The sequence below is a fragment of the Mustela erminea genome, chromosome 18 (assembly GCF_009829155.1).
Source record: "Mustela erminea isolate mMusErm1 chromosome 18, mMusErm1.Pri, whole genome shotgun sequence".
Lineage (NCBI taxonomy): Eukaryota > Metazoa > Chordata > Mammalia > Carnivora > Mustelidae > Mustela > Mustela erminea.
This window is the reverse complement of record NC_045631.1, coordinates 18,291,793-18,313,161: the sequence shown is the minus strand read 5'-3', so window position 1 is coordinate 18,313,161 and position 21,369 is coordinate 18,291,793. Positions and strand designations below refer to the sequence as shown.

Here is a 21,369-nt window from a genome sequence, read left to right as displayed (position 1 = left end):
GTCTCTGAGCCCACACAGCCTGGTGGCAAGGGCTGGCCGGGACCTCGGCACCTCTACAGCGCTGCCGGGGCCTTGGTGTGGGGAAGTCAGAGCAGTAGTTGGGACCCAGGCCTCGTACGTCAAATGTGGGGCAGAAATTCGAGCCCTTTTGGACTTTAAACCTATGGCCTGTTGTAAAGTCATCAGGAGCCGAGACCTGCCAGCTCACTTCATTTCATCTGGGCCTGTACTCTTCAAGCTCTTGAAATAATCTGGGAGTTGAAACAGGTTTCTGTTTAGCTCAGGTCACATTCTACCTTTGGAGATGTCCAGGGATGAGCTCTCGCTGTTCACAGCTGCAAAAATCTGCTATTACCCCTTCAAATCCGACAGCTGGAGGATGGCTAGAAATGGACGGCTAATAAAAAATGGCCGTGTCCGTCTCCTACCTCTCTGGGGCTTTCAGGGACCAGAACTGAACTGTCCACACGTGGAAACGTGAAGATAAAAAATGTAGCGAAGAATGAGAGCAGAGGAATGGATTCACACCGATGACTGCGTACATAAATATTGGCAAGGGCGAGAAATGACCGAGAAATGACTTAGAGCTCTGTGTTCACTGGGTTCCTTTCTCTGTAAAGCAGAAAATAAAAATGTAAAAGGGCTTGATTGTTGCCAGAAAGATTACAGCAACAAGAGAGAGACCAGCCAGCTCCATGGCTCTAGGGGACTGGGTGGGTGTCCCGTGTTCTACCTTTTCTACCTGCTTGGCCCCCACCCCCTGACCCCACCCTGGGCTCAAGGTTGCTCACAAATGAACATGAATTTTGATAAGGAGTGCTCTAGATAAAACCCCATTGTGCCCATCTTTATGCTGCTCTCAGCCTCTCCCTGTCCCTCTCCGTGGAAGCTCTCAGGTTAACCACCCATTCTCTCTCATCCACCATAAGCAACCAGGTATCAAGCTGAGGGATTTTTTTAAAGTTCATTATTTTTTCGAGAGATGATGAGGTGTCAGAGTATTTAAACTCAGAGCTAAATTAAACCTGCCCTTTGTGGTCTCTGGTTGTGTTGTCTGAAGCAGGCCTTCACACTTCCCTTCGGCCTCAATCATCGGCCTGTTGTCTGCATTGAACACTGAAGAAGTTGAAGGTCAGATGACAGAGCTAAAGGGCTTTACCATGGGCAACCCCATGGCACCCAATGGGCAGAGCCAGCCTTGACCAAGGCTCCCCCTCCCCCACCTTTCTCTCTCCACCTTCGAATTTTTACCCTGAGCAAAATTTTGCAGGAACTTCTCCCTATCTGGAACACCGCATTGCTGCTTGCGTTGAACCTGCCGCTCGGGAAGCCTCCCCCACAGCTGGCTCAGTGCCTGGAGCGCGTGACTCTTGATCTCAGGGTCGTGAGTTCAAGTCTCAGGTTGGGTGTAGAGATGACTTAAAAAACAAAACAAAAAACTGCAGCTCAAGGAGCAGCTATACCATCCAGTCATTCTCTGGCACATCCCCCACGATCTATGGGAGAGACACGTCACCCATCTCTGAAGAATATCGTGGTCGGGGGAGCAAACCCTTAGCCATACTAGTGACTCTGTGAACTTCCTCAGACCTGAGTCAAGGGATTTGTTTTAGGTTTCCTATATACTCTCTCCTGGGGAAGCTTGCAGGGAGGCTGGAAAATGTATGTGTTGCTGAACTTTTCCAGACAATGTATGTTCTTCAGTATCTTCAGGGGTCCATTCCCTAAAGCAACTGATCTCGATTTCTTGGCACCTGCTCCTAGAAGCAGCTAGAAGAACCAGCTCCTAGACCAGCTACTAGAATAATAGTATGTGCTTCTCTATTTTTGTTGTGAGCATTACAAAGACCTTGTTTCCTGATATATTCCCCAGCACTTTTTTTTTTTTTTTTAATTACATCAACAGGCTGAAATGGCCCAAGTCCTAAGAAAGCGGGTTAAGAGGGATCCTGGGCTGACTCATGACTTTAAGCCGGTCACACTCCAGCCAGCTCCGCTCTCTGGCACTCCTGATCACAGATCCTGGGGTACAAACATAAGTTACAGCCACCCAAAGCCACCAAACGGGCAGGAGATATGCATCTCCTTTTTTTTCTCTGCTTCTCCCAACTGGAAAAAAGCTCCTCCCAGAGACTCAACCAGACAGCCAGGAGACCATGGCCTGGCCCGGACCCCCTTCTGCCCGAGGCTCTCGGGCTCCTTTCCTACTTTTCTGATTCTGTAGAGCACTGGCCACCTTTTCCTACTGAGTCCAGCAGATCACAGTTGAGAGCAGGCTGCCCTGGGAATATAGAAGTAAGAGTTAAGAAAATTGGCTTCTAAGAATGTTCTCTTCAAAGCTTTCTTTTTTAAAAGATATTTTTATCCTGCTGGGTAGAGGTTGCAAACGAGGTCACTGTTACAGCTGTGACCTCCTCCAGGCAGCCTTTGAGTTTCTCCGTGGCCAGAGAAAGCCCCAGAAGCCTTCCTTTGCACCTTGAGTGTGAGCCCTTGCACCAGGCAGACCAGGTGACAGGCTGGGGTGGCATGACGTCATGCTGGTCCTGGGTGGGATGACAGCCTGACACGTGGGACCCTCATCCCCAAATCTCCGCACGCAAGCGGCACGGGGATGCCTCTGTCAGGCTGACAGTCTGCTTTCTGTCCACACTCCTGCTTCCTCTCAGCCCAGGGGGTGGCCTAAGACACCCCACTTCCCCCACCCTCACCCCCCCACACACACACATATACTCCTCAGGAGAAAGGATTGTTTCTATTTCAACTTCTTCTGGTCAAATCTCCATTCCCCTTCCCACAAACCCTGCTTTTGTAGCCAGGGGAACCAGGATCAGAACAAGCATGTAATTACAGCAATTAGTCATGAAACCACCCAGACCTTTGGAAATGGCCATGACCTGACTTGGCCATTGGACGTCCGTCAGCACATTCTAAGCAGAAACACTGGAGAAAGTTTGTACTTTGACTTCACTTGTTGAGATCAAAGTGAGTTCCTGTCTCGGGACACTTGGTTTCCATTTTCAAAAACCAAACCAGACCCGGCACGGATGATGGGCGTACCACAAGAACAGAGTAATTATAGCTCAGACAGCCAAGTGGAAATTTGCCTTCTCTCTTCAGAGAGGGCGTCGGATGTTCCCAACACACCTCCCTGAGGACCGGAGCGATGACAAAGCTCTGGTGCCCATTGCCGGGGAGCCCCTGGGCTTGGCAACACTAATTCTGCAAAGGCACACCGTATGCCTACTAGATGCCAGGCAGGCTCTTGGAGGCAAGGCAGGTGCAGTCCTGCCTGCATGGAGTTCATGGAACAAGGCCAAGCTCTGACTGTGGGAAAACAGTACTTGTGCCGAAGAAGGGAGAGGCAGGGGTGCTCGAAATCCCTGTCGTGCCTCCCATTGGAAACGGAGCTTCCTGCGGACGGAGGCAGCGCGTTGAGGTAGCTCACATTTCGAGCCCCAAGATGCCTTCAGAGTCTACGAGTCATCCCTTTTTCCCTATTGTGCAGATTCTGTCACAGGAGGCCCGGATGTGAGTGGGTTCTGACTCACAGTCGCCCAAAGGGACTCCTGGCTCACCTTTCAAACAAAACAGACTTCACCATGTGAACAGGGAGCGCAGGGAAATCCCGCCTGGTTTTGGACCGAAAGGGCTAGAAATGAACACTGCTTTCCCAACCAAAGAATTCTTTGTGTGAGACCAACAGTTCAATTTTTTGGAGTGGGATTAAATAGTCTCTAATCCTGAGGGCCGTCTGGGCCAATCACCGCGAGAAAGGACAAGGGTCTCCTGTCCAGAACTTGCCCTGCCTGGGGGAGGGGGGAGCTTCGACCGTCTCTGCACACAGAGTGCGGAGTAGAGAGGATGAGCCCTCCGTGGTGTGGTCGACGTCGCTCCAGAGGCCGCCCGAACGTGCTGGGGGTTGTTTACCTTGTCAGTGTCTAGCATGGGGACAATGTCAATAAATGATAGGGTGTTGACAGCCACTGGGCCACCACACGTATGCCGTCCCTCCTGCCCCGGTCAGGCAGACCGGGGTCCAGAGGCAAAGTGACTGCACCCCATCCCACGAGCCCTCCCTGTGATCGTTCCTCCCAATCAGCTCCTCTCCACGGGGTCACTGGGAAAGCTGTAAACAGCAGAGTCCTGGGCTGCTGTCCCAGAGATTATAATTCAAGAGATCCATGTGGGTGCTGCATGCTTAACGGGTGCCCCGGTTTCATCAGGGGCAGGTGGGCCCATTGAGCGCCACCTCAGGCCGTTGCTGCCCGAATTATCCCAAATCCTTGGAGGCCTGAGTTCAGTTTCTATCCACGAAGCTTCACTCACCACCCCAGCCCAAAGGCTCTCTCTCTACTCTGTATGATCCCCAGAACGTCACTCGTCACTGATTAGTAGGTGTCATTAGTCATCCTTTTACGTCTGTTCGCTTTGGATGCCTTTGGTAGCAGGGGCCATGACCCACACATCTCTGGGCTCAAATATGGGCACGGCCACCAGAATGGAGGTTGTATTTTGGGTTCCTTGGGTGCAGGGCCTGGGGAGCCCCAGCCACAATGCTGGTGGTTTTGAGCCTCAAGTGAAGCACAACCCTTTGGTCTGCAGGGTCCCATTCTCAGGGGCCCTGCCCCACTCCTCACCCTTTGGCAAGATGAGCTGTGCATCTTGGCAGGGGGTGGGGAGGGGTGGGGAGGACGGTCACAACAGTCATTTCCATGGACTCTGGACTAGAAAGACGGACATGTCTGGGATTAAAGAAGAGTCCGGGTTGTGCTTTTAGACTCTGAAACAAGTACCAGCAGGCACACCCATCAACCGTCTGTGTTCCAAACGTTCATGTGTGAGCTGCTTGTTTGGAACGTAGGATGTGTTTTCTCCCTACAGAAATCCACCTTGTGAAGGGCGGGTAGCCTCCCAAACTCGCTTACAGAATCCTGGTTTGCCCGGAAAATCCAGAAACATCTAAAATGTAAGCTGTGGGACGCAGCTTTGTGAAGGACGACAAAAGGAAATGCGGGGACAATGAAGCTGATCGGGAGGTATCTGTCAGCCATCATCTCTCTGGCCTCACGTTCTTCCTGGGTCTTGAGCAGAACTAAACTTCAGGAGAGGACAGGAAGTGGGGAGACTCTTGGCGGATTCTATGGAGGGGGTCTTTGGGCAGCCTTCTAAGAGCTGTAGAAGGTGAGGACACACCGTTTTTATCACATTGAACCCCACAACTCACAACTTTTTGCTGAAAACGAAACCTCTGCCGTTGTGTCTCAGCATGGACAGGCCAGGAGAAGACTTGGGCAACTCAAACAGCCGATGTGTTAGCTCGAGCAGGCTGAGGAGTGCCCCTTATGCCTTCAAAACCCTCCTGTATCGTTGTAATGCAATCTACGCCATAAATAGAAATCAAGATCAAAAAATGGGGCAGATTCCAAACACAGATTTTCTCGTCCTTAATACAAAATAGATCACTCCAACTACTTTTGCGTAAAACAGACATGATTAGACCCACAGACAGAGCCGGTGGGGGGGAGGGTGGCGAACACCAGCCCCCACCTTACCCCAGGGGTGGTGGAGGGGGGGGTTGTTAGGAAGTGAGGGTAGATTTACCTGTGGCAGCTGAGCCAAGCAGAGAGAGAGGGGGCAGGGAGAAAGGGATTTGAAGTCGCATTAAGTACAGTGGGAGTGGTGCAGGCAAGAGGAAAGAGGGAGCCCCCCCGTTTTTCCAGGCGGGGCAGGGAGGACACAGCAGCCCAGGGCTGAGAGCAAGCAGCAGAGAGGAGGGGCCCACAGAGGCCACAAAATGCTTCTGCTTGAGGAAATGTTGCCTGTAGGGACCTACGCTCTTAGGTCAAGAAGTTCTGAAATGTGCTTTACAGTGTGTCGTGCACGATTGGGGACCGTCATGAAAATCAGTTCATCGTTACATAGTACTGACCTAGGCCTCGGATGCACAGAGGTGGGAGCAAGAGGTGGTTTCCGACCCCTGTGAGTCTGTGGTCTCAAGAAGTAACCCTCTATCCTACAGAGGACACCCTTGAGAGAGTGGGGGAAATTTAAATAAGGGCTGTGATATTTGTGTATTTCATAAAAGTTGATCCAGTTGTGTCCCAAATGTGATAATAACGGGGCCATGCTTATGTAGGGTCAATGTCCTCATTCTTAGGAGACAAAATGTCAAGTATTTAGATGTCTGCAAACTCTGAGTTTCAACAACAAAAAATTATGTGCTATATAGATTGTCTCACTGTTACACAAATTATGTCATACATATTATACAGAATGAATCAAACTACATATACTACACGTGCAAAAATTAGAGCAAGTGGACACACAAACATGACAAAATGTTAATGACTGGCAGCTCTGAGGGAAGAAGTTTCGCCAGGCCATTTCTCTGAGTTTTCAGTTGAAATGTTTTAAAGATTTTATTTATTTATTTGACAGACAGGGATCACAAGTAGGCAGAGAGGCAGGCAGAGAGAGAGGAGGAAGCAGCCTCCCTGAGATCATGACCTGAGCTGAAGGCAGAGGCTTCACCCACTGAGCCACCCAGGCGCCCCCTCAGTTGAAATGTTTTAAAAGAAAAAACTGGGGGGAGGAAAATCATTCTAGTCTTCAGAGCGCTGGGAAACCTCCAGTCAGTCAGATCTCCCTGTGGGCCCAGGGTGCGCCCAGAATAGCATATCTCCTTTCTCCTCTCTCCTCTCTCTCTCTGGGCAGGGCCTCCCTCCCCTTTCCTCCGGCCCCTGCTCCTTTCCTCTGAAACAAGAAAAAGAGCCAGCTAGCTGGATTAGTGTTCAAAAACAACACACCCAGGGGAGAGGCAAGAACAGAGGTGTAGCAGACACAAGTCCTAGGCCGGGCTGAGCCCTCAGAGCCACGGGTGAGCTGGAGTAAACCACAAGGGACCCGGAGCCCTGCCAGCTCGGCCCCTCCCTAAAATTGAGGGAGTCCCTTAGTGAGAGGGAAAAAATTCCGTTTATCTTCATTCAGCAGCTCAGTAGTAATGGAAATAAAATGTTCTTTTTCTTTGAATGTGCCAAGAAAAAAATAATACAAAAACATAAGAAGGCAACCTCCCAGCCTCCAGCTCTGGATTCCCCCAGAGCGCACAGCTGACTCTCCTAGATCTTTGGCCTTGTCGCCATGTCCCCGCAGCCCCACCCCATTTCTTCCCTCCTTACCTCAAATAATGGCATAAAGATCTGGACCTCAGGATCCCAGGAGTCCTTCCCCATGCCATCTCCCACTTGTCAGTGTCTGGAGACCCTGGTCACCAGGCCGGCCCCAGGAGACATGACCCCCACGTCACCACACTGCTGGGATTCATCTCTCGCTCTGCAGTCCAGGGGGTCCGGGGATTACTGACAGGATATCCAGCCCTGGCTTTTAGAAAGCCTATCACTGGGCGCCTGGGTGGCTCAGCGGGTTGGGCCACTGCCTTCAGCTCAGGTCATGATCTCAGGGTCCTGGGATCGAGTCCCGCATGGGGCTCTCTGCTCAGCAGGGAGCCTGCTTCCTTCTCTCTCTCTGCCTGCCTCTCCAACTACTTGTGATTTCTCTCTGTCAAATAAATAAAAATAAAATCTTAAAAAAAAAAAAAAAAAAAAAGCCTATCACTTGGAGACCCCTGGCTGGCTCAGTCGGTGGAGCCTGCAACTCTTGATTTCAGGGCTGGGAGTCTGAGCCCCATGTTGCGTGTAGGGATAAGTTAAAAATAAAATAATGAATTAAAAGTAAAAAACCTAGGGGTGCCTGGGTGGCTCAGTCAGGTAAACGTCTGCCCTCAGCTCAGGTCATGATCCTGGGGTCCTGGGATCAAGTCCTGCTTCTGGCTCCCTGCTTAGCGGGGAGTCTGCTTCTCCCTCTGCCCTTCTCCTGCTCATGATTTCTCTCTCAAATAAATAAAGAAAATCTTAAAAAAAAAAAAAAAAGTAAAAAAGCCTATGTCTTAAATACCCACTAATGAATAACGTTGGCTGAGGTTGGGGTGGTAACCAGGGAAGAGAGAAGGCCAACGGCCTCATACTGACCTCATCTCTACGCATTTTGTCATCCCACACAAGGCTGGGAGCACGTTCCCTTGCTTTAAAGTTTTGTTGTTGTTGCTGTTGTTGTCTTTTATTTGACGGAGAGATCACAAGTAGGCAGAGAGGCAGGCAGAGAGAGAGGAAGAGAAGGAGGCCCCTTGCCGAGCAGAGAGCCCGATGTGGGGCTCGACCCCAGGACCCTGGGATCATGACCTGAGCCGAAGGCAGAGGCTTTAACCCACTGAGCCACCCAGGTGCCCCATTCCCCTGCTTTAAAAACGTGTTCTTGACCCCCAGTAAAGGAGCAGTCATGTCCCCAGTCACCAGCAGCCAGTCCCGGCCAGGCTGAGGGAGTGCCCCTGCACAGAGTCTGTACTCAGAGATCATTTCAGAAAACAGACCCAAGTCAGTACGATAAGCTGTGCCTAGAAAGAGGGGGGCTGTGTTCAGCCTCTGGTGGGTCTAGCACCCACCCGAGAAAAGCGGTTTACCCTCTGCTCAGGGAAAATCCCTTCTGCCAGGTGTCTCCCCCAGGCCACTTTCATCTATTTTCCACCCAGGTCCCTTCCAGCAAGATGCCCACTTTTCTTTCCTTAGGGTGCTAGAAGGTTCAGCCCAGAGACTAACTGCCCCAGGAATGGAGAAGTAGGGCAATTTATCAGATCTTTGACTCCACACCCAAGCCTGTGACTGTTATGTGGAAACACCACAGTCCTCAGAGGACCCGGGGGCTGACCGGCAACAGATGCGTGACTGGAAGGAAAATGGGCAGAGCCCAGATCTTACGGCCTAGAGGCCGTTGCTACCACTCTGCACCCTGGGCGTCCTGTAAAGGGGATGTGTGTGTGTGTGGGGGGAATCCAGGCTCCTGTTTCCTGTGGGTGGTTGAGGTGCAGGATTTGACTTGTGCAAACCTCTGCGTTCCGGTGACCCCTGGGGGTCCCCCAGGGGACCCTGACTGGACGGCAACATCTGGGCAGAGTCCTGGGGCTCGGACATTTGGCAGCATCATTTCCAGTCGTGTTTGCTTAAAGCAGAGAGATTAGGGTCACGGTCACAGGAGTGGAGGGGACTCGGACATCTGGTTATGCGGGGCCCCCTTCTGCTGCTCACTTGGAGCTGAGGAGCTGAGCTGTGATGGGAAGAACTAAGGTGTGAGGTAGCTTCTTACTCCCTTTGGACACACAGGCATCTTTCTTCCAAAAAAAAAAAAAAGTCAAATCATGATCATATCCTGTTGGTTCATTAAGCCAAATTGAAATTAAACTTCTTCAGGCAGCCCTGCCTTTGTTCTCTCAAATTAAACCATTTGGTGATACGAAGGAGAAGGGACTGCCCCTCACTGCCTTCATTTGTGGAATCATGTTTCTCTTCAGAAGGGGACATCAGGGATGTTTCTGCAAGCCTGCCCTCGGAGAAGACCCCCTTCAGCCAAGCACCCCCACACCATGGCACATGGCCCATTTGTGAAGCTCTTGGCCATGCTTCTCGGAGTTTCATCAAAATACTCTCCCAACTCTAAATATCCCCCACAGAGGAATTTCTGAGGTTTTCCTGATTCCACTGAAGCTTCAGCATCACTCTGTCCCCACCCTCACCCCTCTGCCCACCCTTAGTATATGTTTTTTAAGCAAGAGACGGAGAGAAATGGGTTTGAGGAACTGTGCTGCTCTTAGATTCCTGAAATGTCCCACGGGCATCACCAGAGCGCCGAGGGGCCTTCTGATGAACTGTGAAGCAGTCTCAATCTGCTCTTGCTTGAGTTCAGTGAAAAAAAAAAAAAAAATAGAAAGAAAGAAAAGCCCATATACAAAATGGCTTGCTTAGTTAGCCCTATCGGAACCGGACTCTCCACAAGGTACTGGGAGCAGCCGACCCCACCCCAGTCCGTGGTAGGAAAACCCCCTTTGGGCACCAGCGGCTCCACACAAAAGCAAGGACTAGGACAGAGTCAAAGTTGTGTGTTTCCCTCCACTGCTCAAAACCCAAATGCCCCTCCATGTCGTTAAACCTAAATCCCAATGTTGCTTCCTTGGACATTTTTCCTATGTAACTGAAGGCAAAACACATTAAATATTTGATCCAGTCTTAGTATGATGAGAGCTAGCGGACTCATAAATAATCCACTGACCTGGTTCATTTTTCTGGACAAAACTGAGCATAAAAGTACACACACACACACACACACACACACACACACACACACACACACACAAGCGCTGGTAACGTCTGACTCTTAGAAAGTCTCCCCCTCTTAGATTCTTCAGAACCCCAAGTGAACCAGAAATTCTTTACGCAAAAGACCCAGTGCCAAAGGAGACGTGCTCCCTCGGGTCCTTCCGCTCCAGAGAGTGTTTTCAAAGACATATTTAAATGCATACGTTTTCTTCAGCAACTGACGGTTCCACGCTTGAACCGTGTAGAACAGCTCGCTGGAGTTTGAATTTCCCCATAAATTCTGAATGGCCCGGGAGGTGGCTGAGCGTGCACCGGCTCTGCCAGTGGGAACAACCCAGGCGCACGCAGACTCGTCCCACTTAAGAGTCCATTCAGAGATTCCTCTAGATCCTTGGGCATTTCTGTCAACCAGAAGCCTCCCCGCAGAAACGCCTCTGCACGCAGCCACCTGCACGCCACGGCGGTAAGGGACCAAACCCAAGCCGCGAGCTGAAACTAAAGCAACTTTTCCCCACGCGTGGGACAACGCTTCGCCTAAAGCACATCTTCACAGGGTCTTGCTCTGGTCCCCAGGCCATCGGAACAGCCCCCCACGGGCGGCAGACCAAGGAACCCTCCAGTGCCCCCCAGTCCCCTGGGCCGCGCCCTGTCCCCACCCGTGCTCCCCTCGAGGGCGGCGGCAGCGCCTGGAGCCCACCGCGCGCACACGCCCACCCGCCAGCCGGCGCCCGGGGGAGCCCCCGCGGGGTGGGGTGCGGCAGGAGCGGGGATTCGCAGCCGGGCAAGCCGACCCACCTGCCGGGAGTCCGTGGGGAGGCTGGTCCAGGGCCCTCGGAGGCGGGGCGGCCCTCGCGCCCTCGAGGCACCGGGGGCGCGGCTGCCTGTGCGGGAGCGGGCGCCAGAGCGGCCGTATTTGTACTCTCTCGTTCCCTCACATGGTCTGATCTCTAGATATCCGCCGCCAAAGAGCTCTTTAAGAATTTTTGCGTCACTTTGAGCTGCAGAAACTTTACGTTTCCCGCGTGGCCGCAGCTCTGCGCTCCCCCCGGGGTGGGGGTGGCCGCCCCGGCGCTCCCGCGGGGTGGGGAGGGGTGGGGATGCTGCGCCTTGCAGGGAGGGGTTAGGGGGCGGGGCGGGGCCCCAGGAACGGGAGGAGGGGGGCTCCCTCCCTAGGAGGGACAGTGCTCTAGGAAGCGAGAGAGCCGGGCGGCGGGGGCACTGGCAGAAGGCCCAACAGAGCCAAGAATCCCAACTTTTTCGCTCTCACCTCGCGGGTGGGCGGGCCGCTCCCCAACCAACAGGTATATTTCCACTCCCACCAGCTGCTCCCCAAGTTTAGGGTTCTGCTCAAAATCACTCCTGCAGAGCGATCTTTCTGGACCACTGACACTTGCCCATCACCCTCACCCTGAATCCTGCTGTTTTCTTCCTAGGACTTAGCACCTGGCATTTCTGGGGTTCATCGGCCCCGCCGTGGGATGTGCGCTTGGCCAGAAGAGACCTCGTCTCACTTCTGGCCATCCCCAAGGCCTCTAGCAGTCCCTGACCTAGTGGCTCAATAGTTACTTGGAGACAGACAGACAGAATGAATGAATGAATGAATGAATGATTTCTCCTATGGTTAACTAGCCATACTTCAAAGCTGTATCGAACAGATTGTCCGGGTGGTGATGCCGGAGGGGATATGCCTGCCCCTGGTGTGGCTACAGTAAAGAACTTTCTACAGTATTTTAATTATCTCAAGAGGTTCAACAGGAGCGTATTGTTTTGCACCGTGTGAAAACATTTCTTTGATAATTTAAAAAAAAAAAACTGAGTTTAAAAGCGATTTTTAGTAGATTTTTTAAAAAATTTATTTATTTATTTGTTTGTTTGTTTGTTTATTTATTTATTTTTACCTTTGAAAAGAACAGATGGAGTCCTTGCTTTGGGATGCCCCTGAGGCAGAGATGAGAGGGCACAGACTAGCCCATCACCCTCCTCCCAAAGGCGGCCAGGGACCGAGCAAAGTAGAAGGAAGAAAAGAATCACAAGCTTGCAGCCCCTATGTACTTGGAGGAACCGAGTCAGCACATAAGGGGCCGGGTTGAGCAAGTGTGTTTCGGGGGCCCTGGCGGCCTCTCCTGCCCTGGAAGGAATCAGTGTGAGGCTTTAGTGCCCCCTAGACGTCAGGGGGGCGATTGCAAGGTAGTGGTGAGCCGACTGGCATTTAAGGGCTGCAAAGCCAGGCTGGTGATTCCTGGGCAAGCTTGGGAAATTCATCTAGGGCCAAATCCCCAGGGATCCCCTTTCCTGAAGGTTTCCCCTTCATCTCTTCTTGGCAAGCTCGTCACCCTCATAGCTCACCCTCACTGAGGTCTGCGGTCACGGTGGTTAGAAGTTAGTTTAAAACCAGGCAGCATTTCTTCCCTTCTCAGAGTTCAAGCCCCTTTGCAACCGTAGGGCACTTACTAGAGCTGTTGTTCCCAAATGACAGCAGCTGGTGCGAATCAAACATTCCGTCCCTCCCGTTCTTCCTTTCCTTTGTGATAAAGTGGGAAAGGCGGAACTTGAAAAGGGAAACAAGGGGCACCTGGGTGGCTCAGTCTGTTAAGCGTGTGACTCTAATTATGGCTTCAGATCATGATCTCAGGGTCGTGGGATGGAGAGTGGATCCATGCTGGGCGTGCAGCCAGCTTAAGATTCTCTCTCTTCCTCTCCCTCTGCCTGCACCCCCTCCAACTCCTCCCCTACCCCTCCACACCCACTTACTCTCTTTCTCTTAGGGATGGAAAAAAAAAAGGAAACAAAACTCAGGCTGGTTTATTCCTAGTTTTTTAATCAAACTGTAGCATGGACCCCAGGGAGGAAGGAAGAGTTGGCGTCAGGCAACAACGGTTTGAACAAGTTGTCCTAAATAGGGGAATGCTCATCTGGAATTACTTAAAGAAGTCCAGCTTAACCAATGGTGTTGGCTGTGGTCAACAGCAGTGCCAGCTAAAGGACTTCGTTAGCGCGAGGGCCCCAGAGCTGCCCGCAGCCCATTAGAATCAAGCTGTTCTTTTCTTTTCTTTTCTAAGATTTTTATTTATTTGACAGAGATCACAAGTAGGCAGAGAAGCAGGCAGAGAGAGAGGAAGGGAAGCAGACTCCCCACTGAGCAGAAAGCCCAACATGGGGCTCGATCCCAGGACCCTGAGACCATGACCTGAGCCGAAGGCAGAGGCTTTAACCCACTGAGCCACCCAGGCGCCCCTCAAGCTGTTCTTTAAGGACAAGCTGGAGACGGCACATGGGTCCGTGACCACATCCTGAAGGCACATCTCATTATCAGGTCCTGGCTTCTTGGATGTGTGGGGTCAGCATGACTCTACATGTCCCCAGAGTCCTCTGGCTGCCAAGGACTTTCCACCCGTCAGAGCAGCAGTTAGAGGAGTGCCCAGCCACGCCTTCCTATTTCTGCGCTCAGCAGTCCCCCGAATATCAGCAGGGTCCTCCAGTTCAGGTCTCTGGCTAAGCTTTGACCCATTTCCCCAGGGGCACTGCTGTTTGCTTCTCCCTACTTGATCCTAATTTTGACAAATATTTTTTATTAAATATTTGGTTATAAAGATAATTTTTTTACATATTGTGGATTTCGTTTATAATTTGTTTTGGGACTTCTGCATCTATGTTTATGGGTGTGATTTACATGTAATTTTTCCTCTTACTATCCTTGTCAGAGTTATGCTGGTCTCACAAGACAAGGCTTTCCACCATAATAGTTCTTTACATCTATCCTTTTGGGCTAATCGAGATTCCCCAGAGATTTCCAATCCCCTGGGCACTACATTTTTTTGTTTTGTTTTTGTTTTTGAGTTTTATTTATTTATTTATGAGAGAGAGAGGGAGAGCAGGGAGCAGGGGAGGGGGGAGGAGCGGACGGAGAGGGACAAGCAGATTCTTCACTGAGCACAGGGCCTGATGTGGGGCTCCATCTCAGGACCCCGAGATCATGACCTGAGTTGAAACCATCTCTTGATGGACAACACTTAACTGACTGAGCCCCCCGGGGCACTCCTGCCCGGCACTGGAGTTCTAGGAGCACAAGATGGCAGAGAACATTTAGAATGCAAAGACTCAACCTCTTACGGTACTTTCATCCCCAACTGTGTTGCTGACCTCCAGACTATAAGCCGTTGTTCTCTAGAGAATAAATCTTGAATTGGCTGGGAGCAGGGGAGGGACAGTTACCCAGCTGCCCAAGGTAAGGAGGGGATCTAACAGACAGTCAACCCTCCAGTAACCCTCCTTTTGCTCCCAGTTCCCATAGTGGCTATCTGGAGATGCTGTATTTGGCGGAGGTGGTGGGTGGGTGGGTGGGGTGGTGGTCGTGGTGGTATTATGCAGTGTAGATTGGTTTGCAGAGCACTGGCTGTCTCCGCCACGAGCTGAGGATTCAATGGTTTCAGCTCTGCTAAATTTCTTAATGCCTCTGTCTGCTTTCCAGCTTATTGTTTCTCTTCTGTTACTCTGGAGGTTGTGGAATTAGGTCTAAATGAATCGTTTAACAAAGTTTATCTTCCAGTTTTCAAATATCTGCAGTATGTATAATAGTGCTCTCCTTTTAATTTATTGTGTATGTGTTTTCATTAGTCTTGTCAAGATCTGTTAATTTACTTTTTTTTTTTTTTTTAAAGAACCAACTTATGGCTTTGTTGAACTTTAGTTTCTGCACATACATTTTATTTCCTTCTACCTTTTTTAAAGTTTATTTTACAGTTCTAATTTCTTGACATGGATGCTAAGCTCAATTCTCAGGCTTTCTTCCATTCTAATAAAATTTTAAGGCTATAAAATTTATGTACTGTTTTAGCTCTACCTGCCATTTTGAATATGCAGTATTTTTTTTTTTAAATAATTGTTTGGGTTAAATTTCCTTTATGATTTCTTCTTGGACCTATGACTTAATTTCTAAACATATAGGAGCCTTTCAGTTAGCTCTTAATTTTAGCTTCTAACTATTAAGAACTATCGGAAATTTGTTGAGGTTTACTCCCCAATATATGGCCAGTTTTTGAAAAAGTTCCATGTGCACTCAAGACTGTGCAATTATTAGAGCAATGTCCTATAGATGTCCATTATACCAAACTTACTAAATGCTTAAATCTTTTATATATTCACTTGAGGTTTTGGTTACTTGATCTATCAACAATCAAGAAGTGCATTAAAATCTTCCATTATGATATTGGATTATTTTTCCATATAGTTATGTTTTTGTTTTATATAATTTGAGGTTATTAGGTACATACTAATTTAGAATTTAGAATCTTTATATTTTTCCAGGGAACCAAGTAAACATATAATTAATGCAGTTATTCTATCTCTAGCAATGCTTTTTTTTTTTTTAAAGATTTTATTTTATTTATTTGACAGAGACACACAGCAAGAGAGGGAACACAAGCAGGCGGAGTGGGAGAGGGAGAAGCAGACTTCCCATGGAGCAGGGAGCCCAATGTGGGACTCAATCCCAGGACCCCGGGATCATGACCTGAGCTGAAGGCAGCCGCTCAACCGACTGAGCCACCCAGGTGCCTCATGCTTTTTGTTTTAAAGCCTATTTCCAGGGTCGATATGTTATACAACTCCAGGGAGACTGAATAAGAGATCCTGGCATGAGTCTGTTTGTTATTCAGAGTAGTCCTAATTTTGCTAATTATCAGTATAGCCACACCAGATTTATTTTGCTTAGTATCTGCCTGATGTATCTTTCCTAACCTTTTCATATCCCAGGTTGCCAATAACTCTTGTAATTAGCTTATGGCTGAGTTTCTTTTCAAACTCCAGTTTGAGGGTCTCCTGGGTGATTCAGTCTGTGAGGTATCTGCCTTCGGCTCAGGTCATGATCCTGAGGTCCTGGGACCAAGCCCTGGCCGGGTCGGGCTCCCTACTCAGCAGAGTCTGTTTCTCCCTCTCTCTCTCTGCCGCTTCCCCTGTTCATGCTCTCAAATAAAAAAAATCTTTAAATACCCCCCAAAACCCTCCAGTTTGACAATTTGCCTTTTTTCAGGAACATTTATATATTGTACTTAATGACACATTTAGATTTATCTCTGTCTTATTTTGGATCCTCTATTTGTTTTGCTTTTTTTTTCTCTCACATCTTGTCTTTTCATGGACAAAAATACCCTGCTTATTTTTTAGTAGTTCATCTAGAAAATTTTGGATGTATCATTAACATACCAAAATCTAAAGTCAATCGATATACTTCTCTTCTTCCTGAATGACAAAGGATATGTTTAGTCCAACCACCTCCCTAATTATCATCACCTCTTTTCAGGTATATTGGTCTCATCTTTCTTTGAACCCTGTTAGACTTACCTACAGGCACTTTCTGTTTGGATGATGCATGTACTTATCACATTTCCTATCTTCCATACTGGATCACCTCCCTTCTGTTTGACTGCAAGTGTACTTTATTTCACCTCTGAAAGACAATTTCATTGAGTATAAAATTCTAGGCTCACAGTTAACTTCTCCTAGCACCTTGAAGATATGTTTCAATGTCCTCTTGCTTACAGAGTTGCCAATGAGAAGATAGTCGTCAACTAATGGTCTTTTCTTTGGAGGGAATGGTCTGTGTTCCTGGATGCCTTAAAGATCTGTTCTAGCATTTTGCCATGATGTGCCTAGAAATGGGTTTATTTAACTTGCTTGAAACAGAAAGGGTTTACAACAATAGCAACACTTCGATTAAAGCTTGATCCTTTATCTAATGTTATCTTGGAAAGTGCTATGACAGACAGCCCTGCTAGGACGGAGAAGATTCTAGGAAAGCCAGAAAGGTAGGGGGCTCAGGCACTGATGGAAATATTGATTAGGAGGCTATATTTAATTGCTTTCAGTGAAAGGGAGACCCAGTCTCAGTAAAACATACTCTCCAGCCACTTACAAGTCTGAACCCAGCAAAGCTTCCTTTCTTACTCTTCTAAGATCTGGATGAAAAAACGGCTAAGTGGCAGGGACACAAGCTCTCCTAGATGCGGTGCCTGGACATCCTCTGCGGAAGCCAGTGAGGGTCAGCACTGGCTGGGAAGGACCATCGAGACCACACAGAAAGTGAAGCAGGGAAGCCCTGAGCCATCTTACGGTTTCTCCATTTTGAGGAATAGGAGTCACCTGGTTGCTTTCTTTTGTTGCTAAATAAACTCCTAGCTAGATCAAATAAGCCATTTACTCTCATTTAGCAAAGTGTTTTATTCAAAAGCTTCTCAGCACCATCTAGTTGTCAGAAAGAATGGCATCGCCTTTTCCTGCCCACCCGACTCCAGAGTCCAGAGGCCGCAGTTAAACCGTTGGGCTAGAGCGCCCCCTAAGGGTTATAATTCAGATCATGATAAAGTTTTGGTTGTTCTCCCACTCCTCTTTCTCTAAGCCTCCCCACTCGAGGAGACCTGTGCTTCCCCACAGTTCCGAACAGGAAGGAATCATGTCAGACTCGATCAACCTCCCATTCCTGGGCTATCAGAGGCACATAAAACTACCTTGACAAAAACGGGATTCAGTGACTGCCATCTAGGAAGGACAGTGATGCTGTCAGGCAGCATGCAGTTTGAAAGCTCAAATCTCAAGATAACCCTCCCCCAACTCTACCCTAGAAACAAGGAGCATCAGGTCCATTTTCTCTCCATCAATTGCTCATCCTCTCCTGTCTTCTGAAAAGACTCTAAGCCAGACCTTTTGACAGAGTTAGGACAAACAATGACAGCTAATTAAAATGCTAAGAGATCCTGAGCTGTTGGGGATGAGGAGAGTACAGAGTGTGACCTGATCCTTCCTTTCAAGAATATTTTGTCTCATCATAAAGCACACTTCTCCGAAGAGGTTCCTGGAGGAGAAATCCAAGAGTCTGACTGTGTCCTGTGGGAACCCATGTAACTTTGGCTTCAGTCCTTGGATCTGTCCGTTGCAGCTACTTCAGGTCCCGGAGGAGGAGGAAAGAGCTAGAGGCAGCGTCAGTCGGCCAAAGCCCCCATGGGGTCCCAGGCCGGCAGGACGATGGGTTCCTGCTCTAGCACGGCTAGCACCTCTTCGGGAACGTGCTTCTTGTCCACCACTACTTCGTAGACATACTCAGAGAACCACTCATCTGTCATGCACAGGTAACCTGGAGGAAAGAACAGAAGGCTCATGAACCAGAGGGCAAGGGGCAAAGGGCAGAAGCCCCATTAGCACTCTAAAGAAGCTTTTTACAAAACTTATACCTGCACACGTTTTTCAGCTTTCCCGTCTAAAACCTTACTCTAGGTCTTACTAACCATTCTGTGATGCAGACATGACAGGCATGGCTATAATTTCATCTATCAGAAAACTGGGGCTCAGAGTAATTAGGTGACAGGCCCGGTCGCACAGGGGAGGCTCCGACCTGGGCCTCAGACCTAAGACTGTTCGCAGATCCTGTGCTGTTTCATTGCCTGGGCTGTCTGGGCTGAAGAGGAGCATGTGACCCTAGAAGACAGGAGGAAAGGCTTCTTGTTCATAGAGCCAACACCAAGGGGACTGACCTCTAGGATCAGAAGGGCAAGCACCCTAGTTTCATCCTTACCCTGCCCACCTTCTCAGCATCACAGGCTCTTCTCCTACCTTCCTCTCCCCTGTAAATTCCTGCGAGCAGCTAAGCTGCTAGGGGGAACCTGATGGGGCCCGTGTCTTCATTCCCAGGTAGCTGCTTATTTGCTGGTGATCCTGTGTAAGTCAAATGATAACACGGTCTTTGCTTTCCTAGTGGAAAATCTGTGGTGAAGATCAGGCAGAAATGGGAGACTGAGACAGCTTCTTGATCTCTTTTCCTCAGAGAGGCCCTACAGTTTACAGACCTTTCCACTGGGTAGGACCGTATGAATGCCCTAGGCTGAGAGCTCAGCCCAGAGAAAACACGGTGTCAGCCATCATCCACCCATCTTAGAAGCCTGCCTTTTCCCATTAGGACGATTAACCTCTATTTCAGGCTCCACTAGGACAAAACAAATTCCCCTTCAGGAACACCCTTCCAACAAACCTAAAGAGGGGAAAAAATGCTTCACTTGGCCACTGATAATATAAAGAGTAAAATTAAAGTGAGCAACTAAAGTGCATATTTAAAATACGAATTGGTCAAGGAGAGAGCCCAGAGCACAGAAATGTGAACTTACACAGGGCTGCTGTGCACACCTACACACCCAAGGACTCAGAGGAATTAGCAGTCTTCATCACCGTCATCATCATCACTCCCATCTTAACCATATCCGGCACCTGGTCTATACTAGACACTTGAGACTTTTTTCCCTCAAAGTGTTTGTGCAAATCGGTTTCTGTGCTGTATCATTTCTCACTACTTGGGACCAAGAAAAAGGAAGAAGTTGTAGGTGTTTCTCCCATGGCAGTCCTCTAGGGGAGCAGTTCTCCAATGTCCAGGCCCCACTATATTCTTAAAATAAATGAGGATGCCAGAAAGTTGTTTATGTGGGAACACCTACTGGTGTTCACCATACTAGAAATGAAAACAAAGTTTAAGATACTAATTCATAAGAATTTTTTTAAAAAACATGAATAGAAATAATACATTTTAAGGAAAAAAACCATTAAATTCTCCAAAATAAAATAAACCTTAGTTAGAAAAATGGCATAGTTTTACACTTTAACGTCTGGCTTCACAGAAGACAAATGAATTCTTGTATCTGCTCTGTCTGCAATCTGTTGCAATCTGTTGTTCTGGCTGAAGGAGAGGAAGGAAAACCTGGCCTCATACAGATTTGTTGTTGAAGGGAAGACCTTGCAAACCCCCTAAGAGGGTCCCAGGGAGCCGCCGGGATCCTGAGAGCACACTTTGACAACCGCTGCCCTAAAGGCCAGACTGATTTAAGTCATTAAAATGCAACATGATGGCAAGTCTAATTGTGTAAGCTAAATGGTGTCACAGAGGACATTATTTAACTTGAAAACACAACTGTTTCGGTGAGGTTTCCTGTGCCCAGTTCTCCTCTTCACCTGTGACAGAAGCCAAGGACAGCTCCCCCTGATGTGGCACAGGCTGTCTATCGTCACAAGGGAACGCGGTGCAGAAGTGCTCAAGGGCTCCCTCCAGGCAGGCTGAGGGAATGCATCTCTGTCCACTGACGCCCGCCTCCTGATCCAGCACTCCTCTTCTCAACCAGAGGTACAGGCAAGGGGACCACAGACCCAACGGACGCTGTAACCAGGGCTGCTTCCAGTTCCTGCCTGGATTCAGTACCCCCAAGCCCCTGGCTTTGCTTGTGTCAGTCGAAAACCTGGCCCGCGCTATCACCTACACGAGTGCCACTAAATTCTCTCAACGGACAGAGAGTCCTATCAACAGACACCAACTATCCGCTCGGGCAGCAGAAGGGCCAACCAGCACCATCTCTTGCTGCATCCCAAGTCACTGCTTCCTGAGAAATTCATTATCTGCCTTCCCCAAGAGGGGCTTTCAGTGGGCAGGAAACCAGACTACTAAACACCACACAATTTGAGACATTAGTCATCCTTCCCCTTCCCAGGCTAAATAAATCCCTAGAATGGCTCTGGACAGTGAGGCAGGTGAAGGACAGAGGCAGATTCGTGTAATAAAGTTCTGTGTCCTTACAACAATACTATCATCACACAATCAAATGAGTCTTCAAAGAATGCACAGAGAAAATGGACAATAAGTACATGTACACTATCTTGTTCCAAAAGCAGATCAGATTAAGTCCTCACAAATTAAAACTCCTATCAACTGCGATCCGCCCTCTCAGTGTCCCTACCCAGAGGACCTGCCTTGATTCGCCTTTCTCTTCAGGATATGAGTTCTCTGGAGGCCCACAAAAACCTCACAGTCTAGGTGGCGGCCAGGTAATTGCACCCTGAGCAGATAACGAACTCGGGGTTGCTGTAACTGTTGCATCTTTCGTGTCTCGGGAGCTGGAGATTAGGATCAGTATGTCTGAGACCCAAGTGAGTGCCATGTGCGGGAGCAGCAAAGTACCCATTCAGGCAGGTTTATGTTTTCAGGTAGTTAAAAATGGCCATTGTGATCTGAAGAAAGTTGCAGCTTCCAGTCCTTAAGCACTCTGGCCACCAGAAACAGGGGTTCCCCAGAAGAAGAAAAATCTGCAGCAAGGAGCCCAAGGTTATATTTAAGGAAACAGAAAGTCAGTTTTAGGAACTATGG

At 49.0% G+C, this 21,369-nt stretch overlaps 2 protein-coding genes across 2 annotated transcripts in view; both read right to left on the bottom strand.

Moving 5' to 3' along the window:
* SLC6A4 (solute carrier family 6 member 4) overlaps positions 1–11,284 on the bottom strand; it is a 34,213-nt gene extending 22,929 nt beyond the window's left edge. The window contains exon 1 of the mRNA XM_032319676.1: positions 10,998–11,284. The gene's annotated coding sequence lies outside the window, so the exon portion shown is untranslated. The remainder of the gene's footprint in view (positions 1–10,997) is intronic.
* Positions 11,285–17,397: 6,113 nt separating this feature from the next.
* Positions 17,398–21,369, bottom strand: part of BLMH (bleomycin hydrolase) — a 47,654-nt gene continuing 43,682 nt past the window's right edge. Inside the window, exon 12 of the mRNA XM_032320958.1 lies at positions 17,398–18,327. Within this exon, the coding sequence (XP_032176849.1) occupies positions 18,176–18,327 (152 nt within the window). The 3' untranslated portion in view covers positions 17,398–18,175. The remainder of the gene's footprint in view (positions 18,328–21,369) is intronic.